This window comes from Aulostomus chinensis, chromosome 18 (assembly GCF_037954235.1).
Source record: "Aulostomus chinensis isolate RoL2024-O1b breed Wild chromosome 18, RoL_Achi_v1.0, whole genome shotgun sequence".
Taxonomy (NCBI): Eukaryota; Metazoa; Chordata; class Actinopteri; order Syngnathiformes; family Aulostomidae; genus Aulostomus; species Aulostomus chinensis.
In genome coordinates, this window is record NC_141337.1 from 16,610,183 (window position 1) to 16,637,343 (window position 27,161).

The following is a 27,161-nucleotide window of genomic DNA, read 5'->3' on the forward strand; positions in this document are numbered from 1 at the left end:
TTCTTCTGTTCTCTCTTAATTTGTTTCCCTCTTTCTTCCTGTTTTACTTCCTCCCTAATTGCCACTCGCAGTATTATTAGCATACATGCACAACACAGGTCCAAACACTCAGCTAAAGCTCACCACAGATATTGCCCATGTGGAGAGATGCGGGATGAGATTATCCCACAAGCTGTCACCTTGAAATGGACGCAGAGAGAGAGAGAGAGGGGTAGAGGAAAGATGGATGGAGCGAGGACGGGTGGATGAAGGGAACATTACAATTATTCCACCGGGGATACAAAAGATTGCTTGTATGATTTTTTTTACTTATTGGTTTTTGTGTTTGTTCACAGAGGAGCAAATGTATCGCTCGTCTCCAAATAAATCATGCGTTGCAAAACACATTGTTGCTCGAGCCTACTTTGTATTCTACAGAAGTTCCTTCCTCATGGTTTCCAACATCTATCTTACACCCCCCTCTCTGTTCTCTCTCCTCCCCATTTGCATTTGCTCTTCTTTGTCTTCATTGCGCTCACCTGTTATACTCCATCTCTCCTGTCCCTCACTCGGTCTTCCCCTCCCACGTCTTTCAGTCCCCCCCCCCCCCCCCCTCCCTAGATGAAATATTCATGCCTATCCATACTGAGAGTGTAGCAGCCGGAGCCAAAGGAGTCGATGCTTTCAAAGGCCTCTGAGCTTAAAGGAGAGAGAGAGTGAAAGAGAGAGAGGGAGAGAGAGAGAGAGGTGGTGGGGGAGGACGAGTGCGAACAGGAGTACAGAGAGAGGAGGTGAACACAGAAATGAGCAGGTGAGAGAGAAATAAGCGCAGTGACAGAGAGAGAAAAGAGGAGAGAACGAATAGCAGGGCAAGTGAAAGAGAGGAGAGGACGACCAAGGAGCCCCTCCATCACATCAAACACCAGCCAACACATGATGAAATGCCCCTTTTGCACACACTCACACACACAACACACATGCGCACACACACACAGACACACACTGCAGGTTAAAGAGAGCTCTTCAACCATCAGCCAACCCATGATTAAAGATTATGTTCTCTTTGTATTCTACACTCCCACCCTCCTATAACACTGGGTTCCCCCCTGGAACCCAACATAACCCTTACCTCTTGAATTTCATGCTTAAAAGTAGTGATTCACATGATGAGAATGTGTTTTATGTCTCTAGAACAAGGAATACCTCATATACACACGCACACACACATTCAACCCTACATTCAGTTCCTGCAGATGTCCCTTCAACACTCCTCGTGTAACTGCTAGGCACAACCCCCAAAGAATCAGGGGGGACAGAGCTTGTGTCCCCTGTTCCATGCTGTTGGGTTTGTGTCCCTGTAAGTGGCTCAGGTGTATAGGACCATGTCCTCCAGTCAAAGTAAGGAAGAACAGAACAACTTCACTTTGATAATTCACCCCACCCACCCACCCACCCCCCGGGGTAAGTTTCACTTTTGATTTGAAATTGTTAAGAAGTTTAAGTTTTGAAGTAAAAAAAAAGTCATAACTATAAGTTAAAAAGCATTTTTTGCCATAATTATTGATTTTCTTTTTAAATAAAAAAAACTTTGCTTTTATCTCGTAGCCGCGTCTCTGTTTCACAATTTTACTGCAAGCAAAAGAAAACAAAGTCGTAGCTTTGATAAAACATTCCTGTGGGAAAATCGTAACTATAAGTCCAAATTATGAAATAAAAAATCGTAATTACTGAAAACACTAGAGATAAGAGGTCATGAAATACAAAGTTGAATTTGTTTGTTTTTACTGGCAGATATGAGCTTTTATATTTACATACACCAGAAATGTTGGACCTCATGTCTCCGGTCCTTTTTTGGTACTGAGAGTTAAACCCATAGTTGGGAGGAAATGTTTTTACACACAGATAGGATGGAAAACTCTTAACGTATAAACAAGTACACACATGCTAAACTCACATGCAAGAGTAGGTGCACGTGCGCGCACACGTACGCACACACACACGCGCATCCACACACCAGATTTCTCTGAGGCTTTCGTCGGTCAACCCTCCACGTGATCCGTCGGGTCCTCTGCTGCTAGGTCTCCCTCCATCACGCCAGATGTGATCTTGAATTCATTTTGTCTGATTATCCTGAGTTTGCACAACAGAGTCGCCGTCTGCCTGCCTGGCAGACGAAGCACATGCATGCTCCAATTAGGTGCCAAATTCTGGGTTGTTTCCAAGCAACCTACATTAAGCTGCAAGTGCTGTGAGGGAAACGGGGCTTCAAAGGTTTGACTGATGCGTTTCGCTGTTTGAACGTCAGTGTTTCAGTGTGTTTTACGCTGTTGTTTATGTGTGTGTGTGTGTGTGTGTGTGTGTGTGCAGGCGATAAAAAAAATGGAAGAAAAAGGAAAATTGAAGGAAACTGAAAGCAGCACAAATGAACATAATATATTTGATTCCCTTACATCCTGTGATAGGATGAGTGCTCTGACAGAGCTTGGAAGCTGCCTCTTGTCATACGCTTTTAAAGGATGGTGACAGTGTCTAATTTTTATCCTTAGATAAAATGGATAAAATGGTTTTGTGATGCTGAACAGTTTTCATTCCAGAAACTCCATAAAAACACACCATTTAGCTGCAGGTTTGGAAACACTGGTCCGCTCTCCTGGGACCCGCTGCAACATACATTACACCAGCAGAGACATTATAGCCGAGAGGGACCTTGATTATTCTCTCCCAAAGTTAGCTAATTAACAGGAACATATAGTGCTCTAATTAGCAGCATGTAAGACAACGATTTTTCAGCCCTCGAAGGATAAAAAATAGAATTCTGAAAGTAGAAAATTTTAGCAGTACATTGAATTGCTTTCTCGTGTAAAAAAAAAAAAAAGGGACGGAAAAAACTAGGGAGTCAGGTTCAAAGAAAGACAAATAGAGACTGAGTTTAGGGGATGAATATCTCATGTTTTATCTTGGCTTTCTTGGAATATTAATTCATCACTCCGCATGCACCTTAGTATGCTGCCAGTATCTAATTCCAACAAACTGCTCATAACACTGACTATATTTTCAAAGAGTGTTAAAGCAAAAATATCAAAAAAGACTTTCCTTAAATCCTCAGTATCCTCAAACGTCTTCATGACAAAAAGAGACAAAAGGCGAAACGTGGCGAGAATTTGGACTACGTGAAGTTAAAGGTGGACTCCAACATGTGGAAAAGACTGGCGTTTACATATATATAGATATAGATATATAGATATAGATATATAGATATATGTATACATGTCATTGCCTGTTGATCCATGAAGAGCGAGATCATTTGGCAGTTTTTTCTCTCACTCTTAACCGTAGGTCACAAAGACCCAGGTCACTGCAACCTGCTGCTCCTCTTCTGTTTGAATTGCAGCAAGTGTCTGATAACAAACAAGCGTGCGACTGCAACCTGTAGAAATACAACTGAACCCTGACATCTATTTCATTAACAGAGGAAGAGGAGGGAATAAAAAGTTCTTAAAGGGAAGAGATGTAAGTAATTCTTCTAGTCTGCTGGTCCAGGGAATTGTGGAGCAGCGAGTTGCTCAATAATTTATTGATTTTCTTCAGTGAGCTTTTCTCTCTTATTTTAAGCGTTTGATGTAAATGATTATCTGACAGTTTGTTACTTAATGCAGTGTGAACCCGTGCGGCAGCCTGTCTCACTGTCTTCTTGACAGTCTGAATAAATCAGTCTATTCCTCTCAGGGTCTGCTCACATGCATGTGCGTGACAGGACAGATTGTATCAGAATTATAGCAGTTTCACAATATGTTAAATGCTGTATGTAGCCAAGTATAGTAAATAAAATTAAGGTCATTGCATCAAAAAACAAGCTGCTGTTGTTGCTTGCCAGTTTTCAGAGTGATATGACGCTGTTCATTTTTCAAGGACAATCATCAGTTGTTCATTATACATCCATGTCTACGTAACGTCTGTATTCAGCTTGAGTTGAAGAGGCTAAAGCAGGCATGAGTGTGATTATCTTTGGAGGGGCAGTTTTTCTGCGGCGTGGGAGGATCACGGCACATACGTTTAGGTGTTCACGGAGCAACCGGTTAGCTTAGCTTCGCACAAAAACAGGAAACAAGTGGAAACCACCTTTTTTTGCCTCCTCCCAATAAGAACAAATCTGCCTCATCTCGTGGAGATGTCTGTAAGTGTTGGATCAAACATGCTTGACTTTTCAGTAGAAATTATGATGCCATCCACAAAGATTTATGTGGTGTGTGTGTGTACGGTAAAATTGTGAAACTTGGTAGAAACCGCAAAGAATGCAATGATGTCACGTCGGTTGGTTGGGATTGGGTAACCTAATCAATCTGTTTTGGTTTAATTTATCATCACAAAACCCTCCATCGAAACACAACCAGGGATTCATGTTTTTCATTCCACCGCACGAAGACCTGCTCCTTGGATGTCGCTAAACATGTCCAAACAAGGTATTACTTAGTAGCCAATCAGAGGCAAGGTAGGGCTCTGGGTGGGTCTTCTGAGGACATGCCCAAGTTCTGGCTAACATCTGAAACACACCATGACTTGTCACGTAATCATAGCAACAGTTGCACCATTCGTAACTTGCTGCAAAATCGATGTATGGTTGAAAGGACCACTTCACGTCTGGCAGTGGGAGAAGCAGAGTGATTCAGCAGCTTCCAGTATCATGTCTGGCGGAGCCGGCATTAACACGAGTGGTTTTAGCCGAGCCACTGGGAACGCTAGCGCAGCTCGTGTGGTGTACCTGATGTGCACCGTGTCGGTTGTTTTTTGATGAAATATAAACGGGATTATGAGGCTGAGTAAAGAGTAAAAACTCCACGGAACACTTTCATGTCATTACAAAGGCCAACTTGATTTTTTTTTTTTTTTGGTACGTCCTTTTTGTCTTAATTACAGCAAAAGGTAGAGCTGGCATCTCTCGTTGGAGGGCTACACAGCATGAGGCTGGTTCAGTTCTTTCCAGTCCCGGACAGGAAAAGTTTGGGAAATGTTATTCTGCTGTAGATGACTCATAACTTCGCCTCTAAAATTCCAGATAGTATCAGTGTCTTTCTATGTGACTTGTTGTGCAACCAGTTGCAAAAAATTACAAACGTTCAGTTACAGTAATTAAACCAGGATATTTGAGGTGCTGGAATCAGTCTATCAGTTTTTCTAGTGTTGACTGGCTTTCTGTCGATATTTCCGTCCTATGTTTCAAACTCTCCTAAAAAACAGGATTTTAGGACTATTTTTATTTAACTTCAAAGTTCAACTGGTTTTTAATCTGGTATTTTTTGTGTTGAGTCCAGTGAAACCCAGTGAGAAGCATCTTTCATCATGGTCAGGGATGAGGATGGCAGCGCTCCACAGTCTGTTTGGAGTTGAAATATTTTTCTCTCTATCTTCCAGCATGGTGAGAAAGAACCTGCGTCCATCCACTCGCACCGTCTATCTTTGTCTGGCCTGTCTGTCCCTTGCTCTCCATCTTATTCTGGCATGTTTCTGTCTCGCTGTCCTCCAGACAGCTTGCATCCTTCCCACCTCCTCTTCTTCTTCCTCCTCCTCCTCTTCCTCTGTTCCAAGAACAGATACCCAGCACCATCAGTCATTCTCCTCCTCTTCAAAGAAACTGCCAGCAAGCCGCCAGCATGACGAACATCCCAAATTAAATGCTACTGGGTTTAACTATAAAGACAAAGACTCATTGAGAGAGGAGGAACTGATTAGTGAAGTCATTAAGGGCCAGTCTAAGCTGGAAGCACTTTTCAAGCACCCACTGTACAACCTGCCACGCCCCCAGCTGCTGGAAGACGATTGGCTACTGAGGGTGAAGGAAACTACAGAGGAGAGGAAACCAGGAAGTGAGGAGGAGGCCAGGGAGGACAGCATCACCGGGGACAGTCAGTGGTGAGTTGGTCACATGGCGTAATAGTAGTTTAGCTTAGTTTAGATAGGTCACCTGCACGGATTGATCTCAGAATATTGGGTTAGTTTCTGTTAAGGGACGGTGTGGAGCTGGTAAATAACTGAGCACCAGAAGTAAAGGTCAGTGTTTGACAAAATAAAATATTCAAATCAAACCCGTCTGTGGTTGTATTACTTGAGGAAAGGTCACTATTTGTTGGTCCAGTTCTTTCACACAGAAATAACTCAACAGAGAGACTGAAATGATTTTAGTGATCCTTTCACTTTACTTCCAGGAGGACATTTTCGATTTTTTAATTTCCTGAATTAAAAACATTCTGAATTTTTTTTTATGACATTTCAAAGCACCTTCAAGATGAATTATAATAACCCTCTGACTTTTCATCTTATCATCAAGTCAGAATTTCAGTGTGGATAATACTTTGGTTTATGGCCTAACGCTAGCAAAGCTCTGGGCATAGGCTGCATTGTTTTAGATTAAATAGCATATGATAGCATATAGTAAACAATATAACGTATTAAGACCAAAAATGACTACATTTGAGTAATTACAGCTCTTGCTATATTCCTATCATGATTCATTATCATGTAGTATTTTGTTTTACTTGCTATCTCTTGATACAGCGTTGATAATAATTAACGCACAGAGACTCACTTCTGACTCAGGTCTTTTTCCCTCCTGAAGGCAGAGTGCCAGTGAGGAGGAGGGCTACGACAAAGTCACCTGGACCAGCGATGTGGAGACCCACCCGCCCTGGCTACGATTCCACTTGGGCATCTCTCGCTGGGAGCTGTATAGAAGGGAGGACCCCAACCTCAACAAACTGACTCACTACTTGGCGACGCAGCGTATCCTAGGTGCCGGTGAGTCAGAAACAGGGGCTGATAGGTACACATTCAAAAGAGACTTTAGAAGAAGCTGCATAAAGGCTGAAGATAACCAGCGGGTTCATTATCTCCCTGTTCCTGAACAACGCATTACTGAGAACAGATGATGCACACTCTGCCACTCACAAAGCATTTCTCTCTTTCAGTCGTTGACGTGCTAAACATCACCAGTGCTTTGAATGCTGTGAAGGCTTTTGCAATAACAGGCAGCCTGAGGAGAAAACACAGCACTATTTATCACAGTTTTATACAATCAAGGTCTCTCGGAGTTTAAGGCCAGACGGATCCAATTCAGTACTTCAACAAGATTAAATTTAGAAACTGACCTCACTGTAAATCAGTAGGGTGCTGTGTGTTTCATCACCATCTTTTTGGTTAAACACAAAACAAAGTTGCAACCATGCTGCTTCCTCATTTTAGCTCCAATCCCTTTATAGAAACAAGCTAGTCTGGGAGAGAGCCAGAGGCAAGTCATGATGCACTGTGCCAAAGTTGATGTTTAAAGTGCGCATTTGAGAACACATACACTCATACCCGAGTAAGATAACGGATCCTGCAGGCACAAGAAACCCTTCAACCTCACTGTGTTGAGAAATAGATTTCAGTTTACACTCATTGCAAGAAACAAAGTCATCGAATCCTGTTTTTGTCAAGTTTCACACTTGAAGGTCCAGAGCACGTTTCATTTTTTGTGGTACATTCTTTACATTTGGTTACTTTTGGTGTCATGTCGTAGTTTGCGAGTACAGTAAAGAGTTTTGCGTGCCGTACCGTCAATACATGCTGCCACCATCACCTGTGAAGGCTGCGTCTCCCTACGATAGACATCAGACGGGCGGATGAGTGTGCACCTGATGTTAGCATGTCAGTGCAGGCCTAACCCTCACCATGAATAATTTCATACCTGCTACAATGGTTTGAAAAATCTAGCTGTCTCCTGCACCCCAACTGTAGCCAAGCTCAATGTTTTTGTGGTGAGTCTGTAGGTTTTTTTTTGGGTGCAGCTGATTTGGGCTGAAATACATTTTAGTTTGAGTCGCATTTCAGCCATTTGAGTGTAGTCCAGGAACATTTTTTTAAATGTATAGTTTTAGTCAGCAAAATGAACTCTGGGCCTTTGGACTATAGATCACGCTTTACTGAATTGCACCGTTTTTGGGTTGTTTTTTTTTTTGGATGATTTCCAGAAGAAAAGTAAAAGAAGAAAAAAACAATAGTTCCTTGGAGGTAAATGAGGCTGTGCACCAGCTCCTGAGCGCACAATACAAGTCACAACAAAATTCTAACTTCAGCTACTCTCATCTGCATGAGCTTGCTTGCGTGATAAATATAATCCTCCAAGGAACCAGTGTTATCTTAACACACACGCGCACACACACACACACACACACACTCATATGACCCACGTGCATACAGTTCATGCACCCACAGTGAACACATAAATAAACATGTACACATTAGCATTTCATGTTTGTTCAACTCAGATGCTCCGTCCTCATCTTCAGCACACCATCAATTGAATAATGTATCGAGATCTGTATTATACAGTGCAGATGAAGCATTAATCTCAGCTACAGGCTGTTGCCAATGATTCCTTTCTATTTCAACACTCCCCGCACATAGAAGCGTTCAAGTTATACACATATCATGAATTAATATAAGAGAGGAAACAGGTTATTGCTCAGGATTTAAATTATATTATAGGATTCATAACTTAGTTATGAAGTTCTCCTCCAAATTTGGAATGCAAACCTCTTTTTCCTGAAGCCTTGAATTCTCCAGGACAAAATAGGATGGTACTTGTTTTTTTTATGAAAAGCTGAGGGGAAAAAAGCTCCGTTTTGGAAGAGAAATAATTAGACCGTGATTTTCTCGTTTATGAGCTCCAGAGACCTGACGAATACAAAACAGATCATATCAACAGAAACATATTCACCATGACAAAAGCTTTCATACATTTTACAAAAACAGTACATTGTGGGAGCTTTTATAATCAAGCCAGAAGGATCAAATATTTCCATAAAGCTAATTAAACAAAGGAAACTTGCTGTAAGACACTAAATGGTCTAGAGGCATTTGTTGCTATTTTTTTTATGCTAATTCTACATGAAAGTGAGTAAACTACATGATCTCAATATGATGATGCAGATGCAGTAATTCAGGACTTGAGGCTAAAATGATTTGTCATTGTTTTTGCTGTCCTGGTTCAAAAGACAGGCTGATGGGCTGCACCTCCAGTGTAGCTTCCTCCAGTATTGTTTAGTTTGACTGTCCATGCAGTAGAGAATGCAGAAACATTGTGTGTGCGTGCGCGTGTGTGTGCGCTTGTGTGCGTGCGTGTGTGTACAGCTTTGAACAGAGTAGAAAAGTCTGATTCATGTTGGTGCATTCAACATGAACAACATGTCAGGTGCTAAATGATTTGTTCAGAATGATTCATTTGTTCATTTTTGGTGGTTGTACAATAGGCCACAATATAGAGAGAACAGTGAAATGCTCTGCACCACAGAAGCACCCATATTTCTTTATCTTTCAGTTCAGAAGACTGGAGGTACCCAGCTCAAACTGCTCATATCGTTCCCAAACTATGGACAAGCTCTACTCAAACCCATGAAGTAGGACTACTGACACCGTCCAATATTCAAGCTAACGCACAGCGTTTGCTCCAGTTCAATGATCTTTTGTGTGTTTTTGATGTACAGACAATCCAGAGACGCAGAGACAGATGTGAACCTCTTCTACTTCTCAGACTTTGAAAGACACAATGCTGAGATTTCTGCCTTTCACCTTGACAGGTATAGATGCACCTACTCAGCAGGCAGTGGGTGTTCTTGTAGGATCATTCAGTAACCATCAAGTTGCTAGCCTGACTGCGGAATCATTCATTTGGAAAGCTATTGTTCTCCTTCTCTCAAAAGGATATAAGTCAAAAGATGAATGAATAGATTAATAAAGCCCTTAAAATACATACATGATCAGACACAAATATCCATGAAACAAACCACGCCACTAAAGCGTCCCCTAAAACATGGAACTATACCAGTTTTCTCTCTCTCTCTCTCTCTCTCTCTCTCTTTCCTTTATGCTTTGTTTCCAAACATGTAAAGCTGGGGTCTGTAAGTCTGTTTAATGAATGGTGGTTGCAGCCACAATGCCAGAGAAATGAATGGTGATTAACCCAGGGCGCTAATTTTGCTGATTTCTTAACTCCAAGGTAGCTGCACTGATAGCGAAAACCTGTTATTTAGCTCACATGTAGCCTGTTAGCTCGATTTTGTTAGCACACTGTCCACAGTCCATCCAAAAAAACTCTGCGTTTTCCAACATACAAGGGTTGTGTCCGAAGTTTCCAGCCCCACCCTTGAAAGAGTCCTTATATTCCTAGAACAATTCTGCCTCGAGTTTTTGGGTGATCAATTGAAGATATTTCATCATTCCATTTTTCAACCTGATTCATTTGGCGCTTTCACACTGGCCACTGAGCCCACCTCCAATTTGCTGCACTCTGTCTGAAACCACGGACCAAGCCGCTAATTCGCCCGTCTTTTTTTTTTTTTTTTTCCAGACAGAGTGCAGCAAATTGGGGGTCAATTTTGGCCCGGCAACATTCCTCCTCTGAGGTTACACTTAATGCCGCCTCCACTGCAGTGTGAATCGAAGCCGTTCATGTGCCGACTTGGTGTGAGTTGGGCGAAGGTGTCGATGATGATGCATGCTCACAAGCATAACGCTCACCGGTTCTCCTGCACCAAACACCTCAGAGAACGTCAACACCGGCGCTGCTGGCAACCAGAGCGACGAACTGCTGTTTAAAACTTACAGACTGTCACGAGAATAAATATTCTTCCGATGCATCCTCACTTCAGCAAGATGAGCACCTGGGGAGCCGCTTAGATCAGGGAGCTGCTCACCATCACTGGCAAGAGGACAGTAGATAACCGCCTCACAGGACTGTGAAGGATGGCTTGTTGCCTCTATCACGCATGACGTCCACACAACACTCCTTCTCCTTATCATCTCTTGCTTGGCTGACAGGTTGTTGCTTTTTTGACATGCAGGTACTTGATAACTGCTTGTGGGTCAGATTCTCTATTTTTTCCTAAAGTCAGTCGGGTACCTTGAATCAGGTGGCAAAACTTCTTAGCTTAGCTGTGACACTGTGATCAACACAGTTGATCGTCCAAAATGTAAGGGCACGAGGCAAAAATGTCAAAGGGATATGAAAAATGCTCTCTGGGTGAGACCAAAAACCTTTACCCCTCCTACTCAGATAAGCACCAGAACTAAAATAAACAGAAGGAGCTGCGCAAACACGTGGGAGATGGCAGAGCTTTTGGTTGGCATTGAATGGATTTTCTTTGTATTCTACAGACTTAGAGACATCCAGAAATCTATTTTAAAAAAGAGATGTTAGTCATAAGAAGCCCCTCTGTCTTTACTGCCATGTTTCTCGCATTTTTCTTTGGCTAAGGCTCCCTCCCCTCTGTCTCAGGTTGTTGGGCTTCAACAGGATCCCTCCAGTGGTCGGTCGACTCCTTAACGTCACCACAGAGATCAGAGAGATCACCACAGACCACAGGGTCTCCCGGACATTCTTCACCTCCCCTGGTCAGTGTTCACCATCGCAAACCCACTGCACCGAACGTTCATGTTGTTCATGCACGCTGCCACTGCTACAGTAACTGAGCTGTTTCTCTGGCTCCCTCTAGTGGGGAATGTGTGCTTCTATGGCCAGTGTGAGTACTACTGTTCAACAGAGCACCCAGTGTGTGGTCAACCTCATGCACTGGAGGTATCCTTGGCTGCCATGTTACCCGACCTCACCCTCGCTCCTCGCAGGTCTTGGCGGTCACCATGGAGACGGTCCTACAGCCGCACCAAGAGGGCACTGTCAGTAATGAGGCTGTCTGTCCCTGGTTCTTTCTGTTACTGCTACAGTTTATTTATATATATATTTATTAGCATGTGTACAAATAGTGTGAGATCTCCTCTTTTATTTCAGAGCAGTAAAACAAAAACAGTTACTGAATCAAGCTGATATGTGATCTGGAAATGAAATGAAACCTGATGCTGTGTGGTGGTTCTTGGTTCGACAACTCAACAAAGCGAAGGTGAACTAAACAAAAATCAAAGCGCGATAAAGTCTGAGGTCCATTAACAGCTGACAACACTCCCTCAGCTCAGGTGTCACCATCACTATCACAACAGCAGCCGCACGCAGGACACCATGTTATTATCGTGCTGTTATTTTCTCGGCACCAACTTGTCACGTCATTTTATTTTGAGCAAACTATTTGCTCGTGTCTCTCTCTCTGAGTTGGACCAAATCACACAGACACAGAATGGTTTAATGCCTACTTCGGTTTGGGCCATTTTGTGTCTCGGTGCAGTTTGTTTGGAACCAAGCACAGCCATTGTTCTTAAGTCAGGTGGCTACAAAAGCAGACCAAAGAAACAGAACGAGACCCTTTTTAAGAGGCGGTCTTGGTACAGTTCTGAGGGAACTCTGGCACTACCAGTGTTCCTGGTGTTGAGTTCCATTTTTTTGAAGTGTCAGAGTTTGATGATCTATTTAAAAAAAAGAGTGCTTTATGAATAAGAACTGACTGATCAATTGATTGGTTTGGCAAACCAACTGATAGGTCCATCGCGTCCACCTTGTATTGTTGGTCGTGACACATCTTGGGTTGCTTGGATTTTCTTTCATCAGTGTGAATGAGGTTTCCCTCAGCGTGTATCTGCACGCTAGCTAAATGAAGGCTAAACTTTAATCTTCACCAGTGATTAACATTAGCAGTACCTAACAGGAAAAGCTTTACTAGCTTAGAGTGAATAAAAAGTCTTCTAAATCTCAAATTTAATACCAAAGACGATCACAGTCTTGGTGGAAAAATGTAGACACAAAAGATAAAGCCACGCATTGACACCGAGTATTTTAACTAGAGATAAGCAGAATTCCCCACACACGTATCAGTGCCCTGCTGTCTTCCAGGTGGGAGAAGGACCTGGCCTACTGTGACACAGTGAAACAGACGCCACCGTACAACCAGGGTACCAGACTGGTGGACCTCATAGACATGGCCATCCTGGACTTCCTCATGAGTCAGTTTTGAAATTTAAATTCAGTTCAAATTAAATGACTTAAGTTAAGGGTGAATATATATTTTAGTGACAAAAATCAGTAAATAAGATGAGATATGAATGTTTTACTTCTAAATGTTCATAATAACCAGGTAACCTATCGAAGCACGACACGACACACGTCAACTCCCGAAACAGCTTTAATGGTGAATAGCAAATGCACTGTCATTAACTGTCCGTAGGTCTAAGGAGACGTGTTTTCATTCAAAGGCAACATGGACAGACATCACTATGAGACATTTGAGAAATTCGGCAACAAGACTTTCCTGCTGCATCTGGATAACGGAAGAGCGTAAGTGCATGAACATCTCTTGACTCACTTCAGCTCAGATGATGTTACAGTGAAAAATTCATGCTGGATCTTAGCATACAGCAACGTCCAATATGCAGCACCCAGTCTGATATGACAACCCATCGTCACCCAAACACTGACAATTGGAACTGTCGCTGGAAATGTTTTCAGGTTTGGACGTCACTCTCGAGATGAGCTGTCCATTCTCGCTCCCTTACAACAGTGTTGCAGGTAAAGAAAAAAATAAAACAAAACAAAAACTGACTTACACACTTAAAAGTGCAAGAAACAAAGTGTGTGTTCATTAAGACTGATGAAGATGTAGACAACCTTCAGTTGTGTACTGCCCGTTTATGTGTGTATCTGGATCATCGAAGGATCCGTCGCTCCACCCTCCTACGCTTGCGTCTCCTGTCCCACCTGGGTTTCCGTCTAAGCGATGTCATGCGGGAGTCACTGGCCCAGGATCCTCTGGCTGCTGTGGCGCCCCTCCTCTCAGAGCCACACCTTTCTGCTTTGGACCGCCGCCTAGCAACCATTCTGCAGGTGGTGCAGACCTGCCAGGAGCACCACAATGATGTGATTTACAACGACTTGGAAGGAGATGATAGAAAATATGATCCAAACTAATGAAAAAAAGAAAAACAATAAATGGTGCATTTTTCACACGTATGCCTGGAGATCATTTTGGATTCTAATGTTCGGATCAAAAAGATTGTTGTGTCATTAATCACAAGTTACCCCACAAAGTTTTTGGGAGTGATAGTGAGTGCAATGATCCAGCTGAATGTCCACACCTGGATCATCTGCTGCTACCCTGTAAAACACTCAGCCAAAGGCAACATGGAACAACAATGAACCAGGAAGTATATAATAAAAACAAAAACATAACAATATTAACCCCCCAAAAAATAGGTAGGCCAACCAAAGGCCGGTCTAAAAAAACAGAGATTCCAGTTGCTTTGTCAGTCACATGACGCAGTCGGGGAGCTTCATACTTCACGTGTAATCACTTGAAAGTTTCAATCTCCACAAGTAGTAAAACGGGTGCAAGGAACTGACAGCAATAACTGATCAGAGGACCTCAGAGCTTGACTAGTGATGAAGGGTTTCAGGAGGTTTGTCATTTAATCAGGTGCTTGACAATGCAGGGCCTCAAGGGTCAGCAATGGGCCCAAACTCAAGAATGTATCCAGCGCGTGAAGTATAAAATTTGGGGGATTATGACATCTTTGACGGCTTCTGGTTTAAGAGCAGCTGCATTCGCAATAGGTGTTTACATTTCAGACAGTTCAGGTAGGATTTATTCATGCGGGTAAAAAAGATCATTGGCATGATCTAAACTGGAATTGATAAAAAAAAATTGTGAGAGGTTATTTCTAGCTCAGCCTTTCACAGCGGGCTCAAACAAACGTGATCGAGTGAGCCGGTTGACGTGTTTGTCAAGGGACGGGCTTGGTCGAGGATGAACCCTGAACTACGTTGTTTGTGCTGAGCACGAGTACTTAATGACCCAATACTGGATTTAACAGAAGGACTCAGAAGGAAGTGACACCATTTTAACATGAATAAACCCCACTCATCTTTATTTTGATTTGATAAACCATCTCTGTCCTCTGTGGGTTTTATGGTTTATTCACAGAATTTATGGTGTAAAATGCAATTAAATGAATATACATGCTTACTCAAATTAGCATTCACATTTTGACGTATTCATACATTTCTCACACCCCTCATTAGTCAATTATCAGTATTGAAGGCCTATGAGAGATTTAACCTGCTGCCGCTAAAGATGAGGTCCCCGGCAGCTCTGAGCAATGTCGCCCCCAGCTGGCAAAAAGGAGAATTGCGACTGAAGGTTAACGATCACTTTCCAAACGTCACTGGGTGGATGTTTTTATGCACTTTCCACTTCCTCCTTCGACCAACGCGGATGTTCAGTGATTCTTTTAGCGGGAATTTTTAGGTTATCCCGTTCATTTCACCGTCAGGCCTTGACGTTAATGCGAACGTAACCAACTGCGGGGTGAGAGAGCGTAGGAAGGGAGTCTGCAGCTGTTGCGGTTTCTCTGGAGTCGCCTTTGGTACTGATTTTGTCTTCTGGATTTAACTCTGATGGACCCGTTGGATTTTCTGGAAAATGAAGAACTGCTGCGTTTCTTCCACTGTAATAAAACTGAAATGTCATGTATGGAAAACCCGCACACATTCATGCGCCAACTCAGGGATCATAATCTGATCCCCGAGGACAGATTCAAGGTGAGGGCGCCTCTTTTCACTCTCACATCCTCATAGTGAAGCCTTTGAGACCCACTTGAGTTATGATGAGAGCTACTCGCTGCTTTGCATATTAAAGCATCCGCCCAACCATTTATGCGCAGCTAAAGTAGCTAATTAATACTCTTGAAGCCAATAATTTGCTTGGCCTTCAAAGTTTGCTCCTGTGAAGCCCATTTTAGTTCATCGGGTTTTGAAGCTGAAATAAAACGATAGAATGCAATCTCAAACGATCTGTTTGATTTTTAAGAACTCACCACATTTTATTTAGTAAATGTGAAATGCAGCAGTCATAAACAGTAGGGATGCACAACCGACTGAGCCAATAGACGGTATTTACAGATGTCGACGTAAATATAAGGTGTTTATGATATTCACATTTTGTAAAAGGGGTAAACATGCTCACAAATCATGTATTTACCACACTGTGTCTTCATCGTCTGATTACAAACACATCAAGAGCAAAGAAGAAAACACTGAGCAAAAGTGGGCCGATACGATACATAAAAACAATACACTTTAAAAATGACCTATACTGATGACACACCGAAAGATACTACGTATCCTTACGAATTTGAGTAGTACTTTGAAAAGTGCATTATACAGTAGGCTGCACTGCTTTCATGTCCATGAGTAAATAAGGTGAATACTAGCATGCAGGTACGTCGATTGGCAGCCTGCGACAACACTGGATGTCTGCACCAACAGTGTAATCATGTCCACAGACGGTGCAGAACAAGAGTGTAAATAAAGGCATGCAACGCCATAAATGTCCCTCATACATCTCGAGTCATCCTTGCAGCCGTTGTATGATGGTGAAATTGCACAAGTGAGTTTTTACACCGGGTTCCGGGTTTTTCCGGGTTCTCTCTGGTACTCCGGCTTCCTCCCACAGTCCAAAGACATCAAGAGGGGACGAGGCTGATTGATACTCTAAATTGACTGTAGGTGTGACTGTGAGTGTGAATGGTTGTCTGTCTCTATGTGTTGGTCCTGTGATGGACTGGTGACCTGTCCAGGGTGAACCCCGCCTCTCGCCCGAAGGCTGCTAGGTTAGGCTCCACCCTCCGACCCTTAACAGGATAAGAGGTAGAAAGTAGATGGATGGATGAAGTTCTCCTGAAAGAAAGCCCATGTTTTTATTGACAGTACATGTTAGTATTAAAATGTGGCACTTAAAGGTGCATTACTGATTTACGTTCTGCTAAAAGAAGTGCTGAATAGCTCTACATTCAGACAGCCACCAGTGATAAAGAGTTTGGTCAGTAACATGGGCCTCCAGTCCCTCCACTCTCCAGCAAACAGATTTGTTAAATCCTCTCTCCCGATTGGCTGAAATTGGGAATGGGATACCAGATGATGTCCTCTCCGTGTACTGCAGAGTGGAGGACAAGCATTACTGACAGAAGACTGTATCAGTCATGGCTGCTAGGATGTAGAGCTAATTAACACTCATTTAAACTACATTTAAATGTATTTTGTGTCACTTACAGTACCTTTAAATCACCTACTTTGTGTCACTTACAGCACCTTTAAATCACCTACTTTGTGTCACTTACAGCACCTTTAAATCCCCTTATACTTATCGTTGATCGATACCACAGAACAACAAATAATGTCTTTGGGAAATCATCCAACCCACAGTCTCATACCATTAGTATTTGCATTCACATCAGATATCCTACTCATCTTTCTATGCACGTGCAGAAACTGAGTCGTATGAAGAGTAAAGAGGTCATGAAGAAAGGCCTTTACGAAGCTCTAGACTGGTTCGAGACGATGCAACCACAGCACATCAAGCTGTTCTGGAGCTGTGTGTTCAAGGAGACCATCATAAACCATTACCCCAGTCTGCGACTGCTCCGCGACAGTCTCATGAATGGTAGGAACGTCCCAGTGATGACAGTCGTACTTGCTACCATTTTATTCATCTTCTGTGTTTCTCTGCTTTTTCTGCCTGAGTCACTGCGAAGCAAAGCATCAGCTGGAGATTCTCTCATCCGTCTCTCATGCGTCTCCCAGGGTCCTTCCACTTCGACACACAGCTGCCCGAGAGGTTGGAAGAAAATGTAACGAAGACACTTTCAGAGAATAAAGAGAAAGAGAAAAATCCAGAAAAACCAGCAAAAAAGAAAAGGAAACTAAAACACTGCAATGCGGAGGAAGAGCAACCTGGACCCTCTAATTACTCTCCAGCCCAAAAGAAAACTTCCAAGAAAATACACTTCTGTAAGTCACCTCCCACAAATGCTTCAGTGATTAATATACACAAGATAGTACCCAACACCTCAGTTCCTCAGTTTGGAACAAACAGTCAAAATGTTGTTGTTTTCCAGCGAGTCCATCGAAAGGAGAGAAGAGAGACTGTTGGAGTTGGCCCATCTATAAGTTCCAACTGCCCGTCACCTGTGGAGACCAGACAGGGACGCTGAACAGAGACAAACTGTCAAGAGGTCAGACAGGCAGACTGAGAGTCTGAATTTATATGCTCTTATTTATATTCATACCGTCGGCTACAAGTAGAGGGAAAAAAAAGATGCCATAATAAAATAAAAATAGCTTATATTCTGCAACTCAGTAAAGGTGGTGGATATTTGTGCCTTCTTTTTTTGTTACTTCTTCTCTGTGAGGCTTGATCCAATCACACTTTGAATGCCAGGATGCGTTTGTATCCACACCACTGAATGAATGTCCCAACACGTGAACACATGAGGCCCTGAACACATCTGTTGAGATCTGATCTGATCACAAGTGATCAACCTTCTTACCAAGTGGACACACACTCCATGTGTCCTGAGATCTGATCATTGACGCCATTCTTTGGAGAACTGATTTAGGAACATAACTCGTTGTGATTTCTCTCTCCTCTGTTTTTAATGTCCCACTGATGAAGAAGAGGAAAAATATCGCTGGCTGTGCTGCTCACTTTCTTGTTTAAGAGCGAATAACAACCAGTCTCTCTCTCTCTCTCTCTCTCTCGCTCGCTCTCTCTCTCTCTCTCTCTCTCTCTGACTGACTGGACTTTGGGGGTGATTGACCACTTAGTGCATGCGCTGATCCACTGTTATCATGTGAATGCAGATGTGACCAGGCAGTAGAATACATGCGGATTCATGCGTTAGCATTCCTGCACGTGTCAGCGTCATATTAGACAGCTTTGAAGATTGCCCAGGAAGAGCTGGAAACATGATAAGGCCACTATGATCACTGCGTGATTTGAGAACTTGTGTCACTTGAAGTAAATGCAAACGGCTGCAGATTAACAACAACCTTTGGCCTTCACAAAGTGATTTTGGTGTTTATTTGCGTACGGAGCAGAGGTCAGAGCATCAGCAACAGCATCAGAGCTGTCCACTCGTCACGAGATCTTTCAGATTTGTATGTGAAAAGAAATGTGACTTCTCGGTTGTCCTGGATCATTGCCGTTTTAGGGAAGACCTGCATTCTGGTGGGCAAGCAGTGGTTGACGCCCTCAGAGTTTGAAGCTCTTGGAGGGAGGAAGAGTAGCAAAAACTGGAAGCTTAGCATCCGATGTTTGGACATTCCCCTGGGAAAACTTATTAAGGTTTGTTGGAAAGCGATTTCTATATCTGGAACTTACATGTCAGGGAAAAAAAAAAAACAACATACAGTAGTTTATTGTGAAAATTATTTATTTTGCAATTCACTGCAGGAAGGACACCTGGAAACTGTTCGCTACAAAGGAGGCCGTAAGAAGGTAAAAAACAAAACAAACAAAAAAAAAACACAACAACAACAACTGAGTATTTCTGATGTAGTTGTGCATCGTTTTTACTATTTCTGATCTGAGTCTTATTTTTTCCTCCTTGTAGGCAAAGAAATCACTTTTACCATCTGATGATTTCATCTTTGGTATGTTGTTTTCATGCAAAACCTGAACCCCAGTCAGGACCGGCAATACGACCTCTTTTATTATTAGATACAGTATTTTTGACTCTGGTCTACCCTTAAACCACAGAGATATTTCCCTGCTACCTTTCCTGAGCACCTGATACCTCACATGAATGATTAAACCATTAGAATACGATGTTACATCTGTGAAGCAAAAGGTGAAACTTACGTGCTCCTCTTTTGTAGCGTCTGACAGGGAAGATGAACATGAGCAGGGAGGCGATGGTTCGTCGACTGAGAGAGAAACTTCCCCAGGTTTCACAGGTGCTGGTCTATTCGAAGTGGTAAAGAGATTACCTTGGGTCCAAAAATTCATATCTGAACCAGAAGAGGCCCTGTTATATACTACCAGGACGCAGAAAAGACCCATCCAGTATTTTTGTCTAAAACCCGGACAGCAGAAGCGCAAAGTGAAGTTCCTGGACCCCTGTAGGACCTTGTTCAACTTTGTTTCATATCTGATGTAACGTTCGCCCCTTCTGTCTCTGACCATGAGGCATATAATCCATCCTCCTCCTTCCTGGCTTCTGTTTATGTGCTTCCTCTCTTACTGATGGAGACAGCGTGGCTAAGCCACTTGCCAACGTGTTTCATCTTAAAAGTCATCTTTTAGTCACAGTGACAGAAGCAAACCCGATGTGTTAAGAATCTGTTGTTTGTCTGACGCAACAAGGATCATTTGACCTTTTGAAATAGAAATACGGTTCCCAATCCTGACTGTTTACATTAGCATTGCTAAATTACTGACCTCTGCTTTCTCATCCCCCCCTTATGCCCAGAAAACACACACACACACACACACACACACACACACACACACACACACACACACACACACACACACACACACACACACAAAACAACAGCACAAAACACACAAGAACACACAGCAGCAGCATAGCACTTCATCATGGTCAGCACTTGTTTTTATCTAAGCCAGGTCTTTCCCTGTCCACTCAGACACAAAGTTAAAGTTAATAGTTAAAGTTAATCAGAACCGAGATGTAGCTGCATCAGAACCTGTGTCCGACTGATCCTTGTAATTGTGCATCTGACCCATACGGGCCCCTGGGTCGGATCTTTGGTCTTTGAGTCCAAGGGAACCCGTGAAGACCTCTAGTTCAAGTTAAAGGAAAGTGACCTCATACGTGTGTGTGGTATCATATAGCAATGGTAATAATGAGATTCTCAACATGTAAACAATGCAGATGAAGAGGAGGCGGAGGAAGAGCAGCCAGAGCAGCCCCCCAATACTGACAGCATGCTGGTGTTTGAAGTGACGTGTGGAGAACTGTCAGGGAAGTTACATACGAAACGCTTCGCTTCAGGTAACTATATCGTACGCTCTTCTCCTACCTCAGAGATCATCTCATCTGATCTTGTTTTCACCACCAGGGAATTGTGGGAGGAGTATTCGGACTGAGACCAGCTGGATGAGCCCAATGGAGTTTGTGAGGGAGGGGTCATCACAGACAGAGCCCTCCTGGAGGAGGGACATCCTGTGGGAGGGCAAACCGCTCAGTGTCCTCATTGAGGTAACAGTGGTCAGAATGAGGTCAAACAAATGTTGGGTTTCTATCAACGTGTGATGCAGAGTTTCAAGTATCGTGACAGAAAAGGCTGATGGAAATCTGAAGAATCTTTTTTCAAAGTTTTTACTCTCGCTTGAGGGCATTTTCTTTAACCTTGTGAAAAAGTGAAAAGGTGAAAAATGGGAGATTGAAACCCCTCAAACCCTGATGTGAAGAGTAGCTAGTGTTTTCCATGGCCTGAAGGTAAGAAACCCCAAACCTCTCGCCAGGTCGTCCTATCGGACGGCACGTCTTCTGCTCTGTAACAGCCCCTCGTTACCTTTACTGCCGTCTTCTGTCAGCGTCAGGTAGCCTAGTTAAGTCACTCACAGCCAGTAGATGAAGAGGTGGGCCCCGCAGCCTGTGAGTATGATGCATGGTTGCAAGCATGCCACTGTAAATCTCTGCCATCCGATAGAACGCCGCAGTGCTGCATCAGCTCACTGCTCACGCAACAGTCAAATGAATTCAAGTAGACTGGAGAGCTTTCCCACATTTAACAGAAACAAGCTTCAACAAAAAAGCCACGTCCAAGACAAATGTAATCCAACTTCTTGTTTAGGTGGACAGTGTTTCTGTCGTTAGAAATGAAACTTAAATAACAGACTCTTTCACTCACTGCCCCACCTGTTACTGGAGGAGAAGGCTGTGGAAACGGGCCCAGCAGCGTGTCCATCACCTCTTGTGGTCTGTGCACAAGAAGCGTCACTTCTAATAAACACGGTGGAGCCGTCATAGCGGCGGTGCCACATCCCTTCCCTCCTAATAAGCGTCCGAAGTCGGCCGTATGACGGTGTTTGTTATTCAGTGGACATCAACGGCTTTATTTGGAATGATCGACAACCACCACGCAGGTGATGCAGACTAGTCAAATAAGGCAAGTCAACTCAAGCCAAAGTGAGGTTGAGGGCTTGTCCATGACCAGGGGTACTGGTCACGTCTGACTGGGAATGTTGGTATTAAATGGCTGAATAGATCCCAAGACCCCTGCGTGTTTGGCAAAAACATCTGCAACTGTCTATTTCAGGACAATCGTTTGAGGATCCACTCTCTTCTTTGTAAATGCAAACAGTGCCATCTGGATGAAAAAGACCTGGTAAGTTTGTCGCTCTGCTAAAAAAAAAAGTCCTCACTCAACATTCCGATTTATCCTGCATGAAGAACGTAAAGAACACCGATGCATTTTACATTGACGAAACATTTACACGTTTACGAAAATGTGTCGCATGACGAGCCAAAGTTAAGTCTGCTTTGGATTCGGATCATTTTTCTCTCAAATCAACAAATCCATTTGCTCTCATTTCCTGTGTGTGTCTGCAGGAGGATCAGAAAAACGATGACGAGTGTTATGTGTGTGGAGGTTCAGATGAAGAAAGGCTGGTGGTGTGTGATCAGTGCCCCCGCGCTTTCCACCAGATGTGTCACCTGCCTCACATTGACGACACTATTTTAGGGTGAGTTTCGATAAGAATCTGGCTCAGCCGAGACACAAAACCCAAATTTTCACGTTAGTTTGTCATCTGTCTTTCTCTGTTAGAATTAGAAGCTGCTGGAAGAGGAACAGTACTGCACTCGACTGTGCATTTTTATGAACACGTGCTTAATAAAAAATAATAATTATGAGCACACGTGCAAGTAGAAAATGAAGCCTCTCGTTTTTCACACAACAACCTGGCATGGCTGCATCACCTTACAGTCTCCCTGCCCCGTGCCAAGGCACATTCTCAGGTACGTCCCAAAATTGGCTCAGTGTTCGGGTCCGTGGAGAACACGTAGCAGGTCTGTTTTTGAAGGAGGGTGCGCCAACCTGCGCTGAGCAGACCGAGCCCGATAGAAAACCCTCACTCAACCAGCACAGTGAATCTGGTCAGCCTTCAATATGAAAGACCAGAAAAGGACAAAATGTTCCCACTTAACGCTACATACACATGACATGATAACCACATGAAACAAGGGAAAACCGTCAAATCAACAGAATCCAAGCAGGTTCACTAAAATGAAATAAATTAAATTGGTCTGCTTGCTAAAATCTCCCTATGTCCATCCATTTTCTTCCACTTATTCCTGTTAAGGGTCGCTGGGGGGGGGGGGGGGGGTGGAGCCTATCCCAGCAGCCTTCAGGTGAGAGGCAGGGTTCACCTGGACAGGTCACCAGTCCATCACAGGACCAACACATAGAGACAGACAACCATTCACACTCACAGTCACACCTAGAGTCAATTTAGAGTATCAATCAGCCTCGTCCCCTCTTGATGTCTTTGGACTGTGGGAGGAAGCTGGAGTACCAGAGAGAACCCACACAGGAACAGGGACAACATGGAGACTCACACAGAAAGATCCAGTGCACAAGCAGGGGCTCGAACCCAGAACCTTCTTGCTGTGAGGCCACAGTGCTGACCACTGCACCACCGTGCAGCCTATCTCCCTTTGTTCCTTTGCTATTTTAAAAAACACTGTTTCATTAATATGAAAAAAAAAATCTGATTTTCTTCATGTAAGGATCAAACCCTGGTCACTACCTAATTAACAAGATTCCACACACAAAAGGCTCTTCCTGTACCTGAGTGAATTACTTCACACTCATATTGATGACTGACGAGAGGGAGAGTGGCTGGGGTCATGTGTTACTTATCTAAGGACGTGTCAGGATGTAAAGGTGCATGTCCACCACAGCGTTTGTTCCTGCAGCACCAAATTTTAATCTTATACCATAAACATTGTACCATAAACACTGTTGGGTGTTATTTTCACACTGACAAAGTTCTTCTTCTTCTTATCAACAATGTCTGCAGAGAACATCTCACCGTGGTGAAGGCATTTCGTGCAGGCACAACACTTTGAGTGTATAAACAGAACAACTGACAGAGTGTGTGTGTGTGTGTATGTGTGTGTGTGTGTGTGTGTGTGTGTGTGCGCACGCGCGAACAGGGACAATAACGAGTGGCTGTGTACGTTCTGTGTGTTCGCTACCACTCAACGGTGGCGTTACTCGGATGAGTTGGGTAGTGAAGAAACCCTCTCCCACCAGATATCCCGACACATGCTGGTAAGCACCATGTGATTCCCCGTCTCATGATGATGATGATGATGATGATGATGAAGGTGGTGGTGGTCTGTCTATAACTGTCAAACTGCTGTCACTCACCTGTCTTTTCCTCCGTCAACAGGAATGCCAGTATCTCCTCCTCTATCTGTACAGTGTTGATGAAGAACAAGAGTTCGCTACAGACCCCAGCCTCTATGTAAGCCGCCGCTCACTCTGCTGCTGCTACTCTCAAATGAACCGATCTGCTCATAAAGATCTTTGCCAGATCATTCGTTGGTTCTTCTTCTGCTATCATTATTTCACACGTTTGAATACTCAGAAGCACACATACGGCTGCTGCCGTTTTCACCCTTAATCCTCCTTTAGCCCCACCTCCTGCGCTACATGCCAGGGCAAGCCCCACCCACCGCTTTGACTGGAAACCTTTTAGCACCCTGATGATGAATTTTCATGGTTCACCCAACCATCCAAAAAAAAATGGTTGCGATACTCACGTGTCTACCTCTTTCACATTTTGGGGGAGTTGACTAACGTAAAAGTTAAAGCTTGTGATCACCGGTTCAAGGTGAGGAAATTAATGAAGCAGCACCCGCCCTGCCTTCAGTACCACCACTTACTGTAGGTGCCCTTGAGCAAGCTTCTCAACAACAAAGGACAAAGTTTTCAGTGGCCAGCTGATCAGACTGCGGTTGAACTGAATATGTAACTGATTGACTGTGGTAAAATGGGGAGTGGCTCCCAGTGAGCTTCCTATGACTTAAAGAAGTATGTTAACAATATCTTGATAGAGCAGCAGTTGCTATGGTAAACAGAGGACGGTACAAACACGCATGCGTGCAGGTCTGGAGCAGCGTTTTCAGTAGAGAGGTTTCAGTTTTGGAACTTAACAGGCATTTACACGCGACCAAAAAAACAACAATAAAAACAAGGGGGACCAAATGCATCATATAGCACCTTTAAATAATCAAGCATGCCTCTTGAATCTCATTTTGAATGCACTGACAGATTGGTGAGAATTTCATTCATCTCTTCTTGACGCTCCCAGTTGAAAGACTACACGACTGTGGTCAAGACTCCGATGTGGCTGGGCAACGTAGCTGAAAAACTCCAGAATGTCTATCAGACTGTTGGGGAATTCATTTCTGACATCCTGCTCATTTTCACCAACTGCGCTTCGTATAATGAAGTAAGACACAATCTTTCCTGCAGGGTTGATCAGTCTTACATTTTCCACCAACAACATAACTGTGAATTTGTCATCAGACCATTGAAGGCTGGTATGTTTGTTTTGCAGGAAAATGCAGAATTCCTCGCCAAGGGCAACAGATTAAAGACGTTATTCGACACAGAAATGAGGAACGTGTTCAACATCCCAGAAGACGTCAACTTATGAACAAAATTCTGTTTTCCGGCAATTCTCATAATTGCTGAAAATGAAATGGTGGGAGCCGAGGGCCTTGTATTACTTAAGGACTTGTCTTGCAACTTATGCATTTAAGTATTAATACAAAGATACCTGTTACAAGTGATCCAGTATATTTTCTTAAGTTTAATATATTTTTTTAATGCTTTTTTTGCATTAAAGCACGTTGCACTGCATGTTGAGTCGATGCAGCCAGGTACGCACCATGGATCCCTTGATTCACTCTACTGTACAGACATGAGTGTGTACCTGCTGGAAGTTCACTCAAGATTACTTCCCTGGTCTTGTGTATAAGGAAAAAAGTGTTTACCAGCTACGTGTTCACTTGTTTTATTCTTTTTTTTTCTTATTATTTTTGCTGTAGTAACAAAGTATTAGGCGGCGTGGCTCAGAGGTAGAGTGGCGGTCTAGCAACCGAAGGGTCGCTGGTTCAATCCTCTCTTCCCCCAGTGCCCATTTTGAAGTGTCCTTGAGCAAGACACTGAATCCCTAATTGCTCCTGATGGCCCTGCGATGGACTGGTGACCTGTCCAGCGTGACCCCGCCTCTCTCCCAATGTCAGCTGGGACAGGCTCCAAGCCCCCCGCCCCCCCTTACCCTTAACGGATAAGCAGTATAGAAAATGGATGATGGATGAGTAACTAAGTATGTTTTGAACGGATATCTGACTGTTCACTTTGAAATTCACCAAGTGGCAGAAATAAACCCTGTTAACTGAGGATTGATTGTTGAGAATGTGTTGTGAGGACAGCCCAAATCCATGTGTGTGTGTGTGTGTGTGTGTGTGTGTGTGTGTGTGTGTGTGTGTGTCACACTGGGTAGGTTCCATTTTTATTGGTGGAGGTTTTACAGTTTTAACAATGTTAAGTATGAGGAAAGCATATCATTTCAAAACTATCTGGAAAAGGACAAAATAAAGACGTCTACTTCAGTGATTTTATTACCAAAGAAATTGGCTCAAGTTTTTCTTTCTCCTTTTGTTTATCTTTATTTTTTTGGTTGTTTTTCCTGCCACATTTAGGCTTTCCACCAGGTTCTACTGCTCGTCACAAGATGGATGGTTGGTTTACTAAAAGAGAGACCACAGCTAATATGTCGTCTCTGAAATATTTCAGTTTTACAGACGAGCAGGAGAAAAAAACAGAACGCTAAGTCCACTTCATGGCCTGCATTTGGCATTTAAACTGTAATTTTGTTGGTATTTAACTGTTCAGGTATCACAAAGTTCTATCAAACATATCTCTCTTTGAAATGAATAGTTCGAACAAAAAAAAAAACCTCACTTTAATTTTTAGATCTTCCATGGTGATTGTGTCGTCATGGTGCGCTTCTGTTTTTGCAGACCTCCAAAAGCGAAATCGAACCGAATAAATGCGAGCTTGTCAATTCTGAAAAAATAATCAGAACCATTTCCTGCCCGTGAAAAAAAATGTCCTTTTCTTTGATGAACAATCATCCCAATTCAGACCAATAGCTGAAGTTTTCTAAATACTAAAATCTTCCAATTTTATTTGCTCATGACAAAATAGGTTCTAATAGTTCAGAAAAAAATTAGTCACTATTTCCATAAAATCAATATTCCGGTTGTACATTTAAATAAAACAGCGGAGGGAGGGATTGACAGTCACTTCTAAAGCTGGATAGTATTTATATTTATTCAGGGACTAACTTTGGCCCAGAGCTGACAGGCTGCTACATGACGACACA

At 43.1% G+C, this 27,161-nt stretch overlaps 2 protein-coding genes across 4 annotated transcripts; both read left to right on the top strand.

Moving 5' to 3' along the window:
* The first annotated feature begins 3,397 nt into the window (after positions 1–3,397).
* On the top strand, positions 3,398–13,888 carry fam20cl (family with sequence similarity 20 member C, like). Its single transcript, XM_086184199.1, has 11 exons — positions 3,398–3,489; positions 5,389–5,886; positions 6,590–6,768; positions 9,329–9,407; positions 9,495–9,587; positions 11,285–11,400; positions 11,502–11,682; positions 12,785–12,894; positions 13,144–13,225; positions 13,397–13,456; positions 13,603–13,888. The coding sequence occupies exons 2-11, from the start codon at positions 5,390–5,392 to the stop codon at positions 13,853–13,855; spliced, it is 1,650 nt and encodes a 549-aa protein (XP_086040325.1). The 5' UTR covers positions 3,398–3,489; position 5,389; the 3' UTR covers positions 13,856–13,888.
* A 1,229-nt stretch (positions 13,889–15,117) lies between these two features.
* sp100.1 (SP110 nuclear body protein, tandem duplicate 1) lies at positions 15,118–26,395 on the top strand. 3 transcript variants are annotated; one of them, XR_015110144.1, is made up of 16 exons: positions 15,118–15,484; positions 17,210–17,384; positions 17,525–17,731; positions 17,839–17,955; positions 18,934–19,067; positions 19,176–19,220; positions 19,336–19,375; positions 19,601–19,678; positions 20,623–20,742; positions 20,810–20,949; positions 22,013–22,081; positions 22,306–22,439; positions 23,914–24,031; positions 24,153–24,227; positions 25,037–25,217; positions 25,326–26,395. XR_015110144.1 is itself a non-coding variant. In XM_086185602.1 (16 exons), exons 1-16 carry the CDS (start codon positions 15,341–15,343, stop codon positions 25,422–25,424), a joined length of 1,836 nt encoding a protein of 611 aa, XP_086041728.1. In that variant the 5' UTR covers positions 15,118–15,340; the 3' UTR covers positions 25,425–26,395. The 3 variants fall into 3 exon arrangements, 2 of the variants coding, with proteins under 2 accessions (XP_086041728.1, XP_086041729.1); XM_086185602.1 differs by having other exon boundaries at positions 25,077–25,217; XM_086185603.1 differs by lacking the exon at positions 19,601–19,678 and having other exon boundaries at positions 25,077–25,217.
* Positions 26,396–27,161: the final 766 nt, after the last annotated feature.

Bases quoted from the DNA above. Each gene is read 5' to 3' on its own strand.
- fam20cl (XM_086184199.1), top strand. From the start codon at position 5,390: ATGGTGAGAAAGAACCTGCGTCCATCCACTCGCACCGTCTATCTTTGT. The intron at 9,588-11,284 runs GTATAGATGCAC...CCTCTGTCTCAG, and splicing joins TCTGCCTTTCACCTTGACAG to GTTGTTGGGCTTCAACAGGA. The intron at 11,401-11,501 runs GTCAGTGTTCAC...GGCTCCCTCTAG, and splicing joins GACATTCTTCACCTCCCCTG to TGGGGAATGTGTGCTTCTAT.
- sp100.1 (XM_086185602.1), top strand. From the start codon at position 15,341: ATGGACCCGTTGGATTTTCTGGAAAATGAAGAACTGCTGCGTTTCTTC. The intron at 17,385-17,524 runs GTAGGAACGTCC...TGCGTCTCCCAG, and splicing joins CCGCGACAGTCTCATGAATG to GGTCCTTCCACTTCGACACA. The intron at 19,068-19,175 runs GTTTGTTGGAAA...AATTCACTGCAG, and splicing joins CCCTGGGAAAACTTATTAAG to GAAGGACACCTGGAAACTGT.